We start from the raw sequence: 6,836 nt of genomic DNA, 5'->3' as shown, positions 1-6,836 counted from the left end.
GGCAGTCGGCGCAGAGTCAGGGCCTGGCCACCCCTCCCCCACGCAGCTGAGGAAACTGAGGCCAGAGGGGCGGGGGCGGGGCCAGACCTGTGGAAAGCCGCCCCCCCAAGACAGCGAGCCACCAGCAGGGCCCCCTGCCCACACGTGCACACGCACGCGGACACACCCTGCGCACACGCCCCGCCCCGCACCCCAGCCCTCGCCCACCGGCTGGTGTTGTCGTCCTCCTCCGAGTCGATGAAGCTGCTGGACTCAAGTTCACTGCTCAGCACGGTGGACGTGCTGTCGGGGGGCAGCCCCAGGTCCCGCCGCCGGTCCCCCCTCGGGTGCCCGTTGGTCCGGGCGGCTGTGGGGACAGCAGGGATGGGGGCTGGCTGTGGGGTCCCCTGGAGGTCACGGGCGGCCCTGCAGCCTAGAGCACCTGTTGACCTGGGAGCTGGCAGGGTGACCGCTGGGTTGCTGGGGGGGCCACTAGGGTCCTGGAACCTCTGCCAAGGGACCCCCGCTGGACAGGGCAGTACCTGGGGGTCAGCAGGGGCTTGGGGCGCCCATGGGGTCCCGGGGAGGTCAAGGGTGTGGCCTCGTTACCCTCCTCGCGGTTCCGACGTCGGGCTCGCTCCCGCCGGTGGCTGACCAGGGACTCCGTGCCCGTCTCGTTGTCCATCCCATCTCGGCTGCCGGCCACGTTCGGGCTGTGCCGACGAGGGGGGCTGGGCTGGGGCGGCCGGGCCACTCACGCCTCGAACGCCCTCTCAGCTCCTCTGCTGCCCTCGTCTGGTGGGACCTCGACTCCAGCAGGGGCCCCCATCCACCCGCCGGCCCACTCCAGGCCTCTCCGCCCGCCCCTCCTCTGCTGACCAGCGCCTACTGACCGTGGGTCCCTGCTCAGGTACCTGCCCCTCCCCACCCCTAAGAGGCCCGGCAGGACACAGGCCCCTCAGAACCACTGGGCTCAGCGCCACCCCTCAGAGTCCTTACTGGAAGGAGGGGGGCCGGGAGTCCCCGATGCCACCTGTCCGCTCGAGAGGCGGAGGCAGTTCTGCGTGGCCGTCAGTGCCCTGAGACCCTGCATCCGAGTGTGTGCCCTCAGCCAGGACCAGCTGCGGAGGAGAGCAGGGCTCAAGGGACCGGCTTCCAGGCGACCCTTGGCAGGGCACCGGGGCACAGGTGACCAGCCTCCTCCACTCCCACCAGCCCAGGGCCCTCTGCCAGCATCCCGTGGACTCACCCAGGAGACCACGCGGCCATTGAAGCAGGGCAGCCTAGCATTGTCGTCGGAGATCTCCTCCTTCACAACCCTGCAGGCAGATGCAGCCGTGAGGCCACTGCAGTGGGGCCTGCTCCCAGCACTGGGCTCTGGACGAGGGGCCCCAGCTCATCTGGGGTGCAGGCCACACGGGGCGTCCAGCCACACGCCCAGATGTCAGCCTGTGCAGATGCCCCCACCCGGCATTTCCCTTCCCAGGAACCTTTACCATCCTTCCAAGGGGACCCAGACACTCCCAGCACCAAGAGTCACTGCCTGGACGGCCCTAAAATGCGAGTATCTGCCTTGCTCTGCGCCTCTGTGCCCCCCCCGGCCTGTGCATGGTGAGGGCAGAGCCCACCCTGCCAGCCTAGAACAGGGCCTGGTTCACAGCAGGCCTCAGCACAGATGCAGGCAGGTCGAGAGGGCACAACACACAGACCGACACGCACACACTCCAAGGGCAGGCGGCCGCCCCCCTGGCCCATCGGCCCAGCCAGGGAGACAAAAACAGACCCCCACTCACGGCACCAGCCCAACTCGAGACCTGGAAGGGCAGCCAAGCTCAGGGCCAGCTGGGGCCACAGAGAAGCCTCAGGCCCTGGAGGGCAGCGAGCCCCACCAGCCATACCCACTGCCCAGCGGCTAGCCCTGGCCTATCCCTTAATGCTGCCCCCAGTCAGGTGGGCTTGGGGTGGGGTGGGAGAGGCAGGTCGCCAAGGGCCAGGGCAATGCTAACTGGGAAGGAGGCCAGTGACCCTGGGGTCAGAAACTGGTTGGGGAGGTCCAGGTGTCAGGTTCAAAAGGTTGAGGAGGGCAGCAGGGGAAGGGCCACGGTGCAGGGCGGGCAGTGCTGTGGCCCAGACACATCCCACACTGCAGCCTCCCCGGAGGCCCGGAGGCTGGGAGAGCAGGGCAGGCAGGGTGGGGCCTGTGGCAGGAGGTGCCCCGAGGCCCTGCCCCCTGGAGGCCAGCCCCGCCCAGCGTGGCAGGTTCCTACACTTGGGCTTGGGCCCAGTGCAGAAACAGGAGCCGGGAGAGCAGGCGGGAAGCGGCCTTGTGGCCCGCTGGGCCCAGACACCGCGACTCGGCTAGTCCTTGGCAGCAACAGGTGGGACAGGACGCTCCCATGCAGAGAGCAAGGCTCCGGTCTACCCCACCCACCAGGAGAGGGCCCAAGGCCTCAGGGCGGAGTGGACCGAGGAGACGGGCCAGCCTGGGAGGGAGGGGGCGCCCCGCCAGGGTCCTTCGGTGACCCCCCCTTCTGTGCCTGTGTGGCATCCCAGGGCCAGCCACACAGGTACAGATGAGGTGGACAGAGCAAGGGACAGAAAGAGTCATTTCTCAGAACCCCCCCCCCACCCCCAGTGAGGAGCAGACACTGTTTGTGGCGCCCACTCACACATCACAGTCCGGCAGAGCTGAGCTCTGGGGAGGCCGAGACCCAGCCCAAGATTTAGTCAAGGAGGCCACACAGAAGTTTATCACCCCAGGAAGACCTGCGGTGGCCTGGGGACACTTGTGGTTCTGCCAGCTGCAGCCAACAGACAGGGGGCTGCAGCAAGCCCTCCCAGGGGCCCAGCAGGCCCCAAGCACTGTCTCTGAGTGACTGCGGCGACAGAGACATGGGAGGGACCTGGTTCCCACTTCACAGCCCAGGTGGCCCGGCCGGTGGCCTCCCCTGCCGCCCCCCCCCCGCCCCCGCCCTCGCCCTTTCTGACTCACACCACGGGGCCTGCCTGGCTCCCCCAGAGGTGGACACCCCAGGCAGGGGGGCCCAGGGGCACACTGAGTGCCCACATGGCCAGAGCCTCCAGGTGACCCGCCGCCCGGGGCTGCCTGAGGCCCCCATGTAGCCCACCCACACACGAATGCCCCTCCCAGGGCCCAGAGGCGCTGCTTCCCTGGCCCTCTCCAGCCTGCGAAACACACCTTGCAGCCTGCACTGCGGAGCCTCCTGCCCTCCACCGGGCGTTGGGGCGCTGAGGGGCAGCTGGGCCGGGACAGCAGGGAGGGAGGGGCAGGGGCCCCAGCCCCCAGGACAAAGGGCACAGGGGCACACGCTGCCCACCCCCGGCGATGGCCAGGGATAGGGACAAGGTCGGGGGTGGGGTTGGGGGAGGCCTTGGCCAAGCCTGGGGAAATGCCCCCCACACAACCCCAGGGCTCCCCTGAGGTCTGAGAGTAGACCTCAGGAGCAGTGGTCGGTGAAGACACTGAACCTCGTGGTGGCCACCCAGGGGCACCCCCGTTGGCATCTTGCCCACAACCGCAGGATTCCCGGCGAAATCCCAGTTACCCTAGAACTTGGGCTGCCCAGCCCCGCCCGCTACTCCTGCAGACTCGCCCCGCAGAGGAATCTGCTCAGAGCGGGGGCCCTTGGAGCTGAGCCAGGGGCCCAGGGGGACCCCTGGGCTCCCAGAGGCCCAGTGAGATGGCCCCAACTATGTCCCCAGAGGCACAGTGTTCCCCCATGGGTCGGGGTCCTCAGCTCCCACAGAGCTTTCCTCTGTCCCCTCACTGCCTCCTGTCCAGGCCCAGGCTCTGCAGGCCTCGGGGTGAGTGGATCCAAGTCCTCCAAGCCCTGCCACAAGCTCTGGGGGGTGACCCATCTAGACTCTCCCAACACCACTGGGGGCACTGACCCCAGATGGTGGGCAGAGTGGGAGCTTGGGCAGCCTGCGCCAGGCCAAGCGCAGCCCCCCACTGCACCCCCCAGGGCCCACAGACAGATGGCCCCACAGACCGGAGCTCCTGGCGTAGAGATGCAGGGGCCAGGGCCACTGCCAAGTCCAGCCGGGCCTGGAATCGGCAAGGCAGCCCTGGCAGCAGAAACCTGTGAGCCAGACACCCTCACCCTCTGCCACTCAGCCCAAAGGCTGGGCCCAGACGTCTCCCTGCACTGCACTGCCGCTCACCAAACCCAATGCCTGGCACTTCCAGGCCAACCGAGCACAAGCCCAGACACCCTCCCCAGCTTCGCTGGGACACAAAACCTGTGACCTGCATGGGAAGAGTGGGAGGTGGGCGCAGGACTTGCCACCCACTTGGCCAAAGATGCCCGTGGGGAGTGGGACCCGGCCCAGAGCATGGGGCGGTGGCCACACCTTAGACTTAGTAAGGGAAGGGGTTCCCTTCCTGGCCAGCCGTGGCCAGGAACAGAGGCCCCAGGAACTCAGGGCCCAGCCCACAGTGGGCTGAGGGGTTGGGGCAGGAAGCCCAGGCTCACTAGGTGCCCTCACAGTCCCCAATCTGAGGCCACCCCTCTTATGAGGGGGCTGCTGCCCCAGCCCAGCCAGGACCTGCCCCCACTTTCCCCAACCTCCAGCTACATCCACTAGGTATCTAGGGTGAGCTTCCAGCTCTCGTTTATACTAAAGTGTGAGTGACTATTCCGCCCCTCCCAGAGGAAATTTATTACACTGAGTAAATGATTGTACAGAATAAATAAAACTTGGAGCTCTGTAGGTAGACCTCAGGGGAGGGGAGGAAGAGGCAGATCCTCTCCAAGGGTCCCTGAGGCCAACAGGCCACAAACCAGAGGTCTCGGGGGTGGGGAATAAGGTGAGCCTCCCCTGCTCTGTCTGCCCATTGTGCCTTCCAGAGTCACCCCAATCCCTCCCCATCCCAGCCCAGCCTACTAGCCCGGTCTTGTTCTCTCCCCCCTCATCCCAGTCATGCTGAGACAACCTGAAGAACTCCTACTCGTGCTTCAAGACCCAGATCTGCCTGCCCACTGACCTCCTAGGCCAGGGCACCCATGGGTCCTGCAAATCCTCCAGCAGGCCCAGCCTCTGCTGGGAGTGCACCTTGATGGGGGCAGGGGTCTCTGCAGCTCAGCAGCTACCAGACAGAGGACCAGGGTCAGGGCCCTCAGGATGCACCCCAGATCATGGTCCAACCTAGGGGGTTGGGCACACACTGTGCCTCACATTCTCTGCTGGCTTTGCTTTGTGACAGAACATGTGTGACTTCAGTAATTTTTGTTGAAATAATACACTAAGTTAAAAACAAAAGCACCCTTTCACATACCCAGTGCTCACAGCCAAAGCACAGCAGACCCAGAGCAGTGAGACTGTAGGAGATCACCCAATGAGGGCTGGCTCCCCAAATCAACGCCCTACCCAGGGGAGCCCAGCCTGGGGGTGGCTCCTAACATGAGCCCGGCAGGGCTGGAGGCTGCCAAGAGCACATGCCCCCTTCTCTGCCTCTCCCTGGTGTTGGGGAGGCATGAGAGTCCAGCTGCCCACATGTCCCTCAGGCCTTCCTGAGAGCCACAAAGTAGCCTCAGCTTGACCTGACCTGGGCCTGCCCAAGGCCCATGCAAACCACAGAATCCAGGAAATGGCTCAATGTCAAAGTCCCGAGACGCAGCCACAAACAAGGACACGGGCTGCCTGAGGGCACCCAGGCACACCTGCTCGGCGCACGAGGCCTCTGGGTGCCCCCCCGCGCCCCCGCCCCAGCACCGCTGAGCAGGGGACTCAGGTTACCCGTGGCTGTGCCGGGTCAGGCCTCAAGCGGACAGCCAGCCTCCAGCTCACCGCTCACCGTTCCAGAGGCCCAGCCCAGCACAAGCGGGAAGTCCCCACGGCCAGAACAGCCACCACTAAGGGCAGACATGCGGACGCTGACACAGAAGCTGCCCCGAGTCAGCAGTTGGCCTGGGCCGCTCCCAGGAACCCAAGTGCCATGTGGCTCAGCAGGGACAGAAGCCCTGTGGCCAGCAACCCCGGGGCAGGGGTGGGTGGAATAAAGCCCCACATTGCCCAGTGACCCTTGACCTCTGCCCTGTCCCGAGGGCCCTGGAGAAGGGGGTCAGGAGGAGGCTATCCTGAGCCTCCAGAAACGTCTGCAGACCCCAGCAGACAGATCTGTGCCCCTGTCCCAGATCACCTCATTTCCCCCATGCTAACTAGGGAACCCACTGGGTGGCCGGCACCCTGTCCCCACCCCAACCCCTCCCCTCCCAACACTCGGACACTCCTCTGACTCCAAGCCCCATGAATCGCAAGTTCTCCAGGCCATCCCTAAGCATCTGCCCTCCACATAAGGGGGGCAAAGGACCCTGAGCCTGACAGGTGCCAAGGTGGTATTTTCGAGGTCGACCTGGACTACAGACCTCCACCTCAAGTCACACTCAGGACAGGACCCAGGGCAGGTGGAGAAGCCAGGACCCTCGCGTGCCCACCGTCCAGAGCTCTCAGGCTCCTGGGCAGGCGGTCAGGGGCCCAGGCGTCCCCTGCTCAGGGCACAGACAGGTGGGACACACCGCACCGGGGCGCGCAGGCACGGGGAGGCACCGCCCGGGTCACAGCCCCAGGATCTGCCCTGCCTGGCGCAGACAGGTGCCCACACGCGCGCCCGCGCACAGGCCCTGTGGCCCACTGACCCGAAGTCCTGGTCCATGGACTTGAAAAAGAATTTGTAGGCGTGCACGGGCCGGTTGCTGAGCACGTTCTTGAAGTCGGCCAGCGTGACGCGCTCGGGCGCCACGGGCAGCTTGACCAGGTACGGCGTCTCCTCCTCGTCCATGTGATAGATGATCTTGGTCTCCGCCATGGCGCGGCGCTAAGGCCCGGCCCCTTCC

At 66.0% G+C, this 6,836-nt stretch overlaps 1 protein-coding gene across 1 annotated transcript in view; it reads right to left on the bottom strand.

Moving 5' to 3' along the window:
* The window catches only part of DVL1 (dishevelled segment polarity protein 1), a 12,089-nt gene extending 5,264 nt beyond the window's left edge, over positions 1 to 6,825 (bottom strand). Inside the window, exons 1-5 of the mRNA XM_024760230.1 lie at positions 6,639 to 6,825; positions 1,229 to 1,298; positions 979 to 1,100; positions 589 to 692; positions 157 to 346 (exon numbers count right to left, since the gene is read on the bottom strand). Of these exons, the coding sequence (XP_024615998.1) occupies positions 157 to 346; positions 589 to 692; positions 979 to 1,100; positions 1,229 to 1,298; positions 6,639 to 6,808 (656 nt within the window). The 5' untranslated portion in view covers positions 6,809 to 6,825. The remainder of the gene's footprint in view (positions 1 to 156; positions 347 to 588; positions 693 to 978; positions 1,101 to 1,228; positions 1,299 to 6,638) is intronic.
* Between the last annotated feature and the right edge of the window lie 11 nt (positions 6,826 to 6,836).

Source organism: Neophocaena asiaeorientalis, unplaced genomic scaffold (genome assembly GCF_003031525.2).
Source record: "Neophocaena asiaeorientalis asiaeorientalis breed wild unplaced genomic scaffold, Neophocaena_asiaeorientalis_V1.1 scaffold489, whole genome shotgun sequence".
In the NCBI taxonomy this organism is placed as follows: domain Eukaryota; kingdom Metazoa; phylum Chordata; class Mammalia; order Artiodactyla; family Phocoenidae; genus Neophocaena; species Neophocaena asiaeorientalis.
Note: the sequence above shows the minus strand (reverse complement) of the source record. Positions and strands in the feature narration are given on the sequence as shown.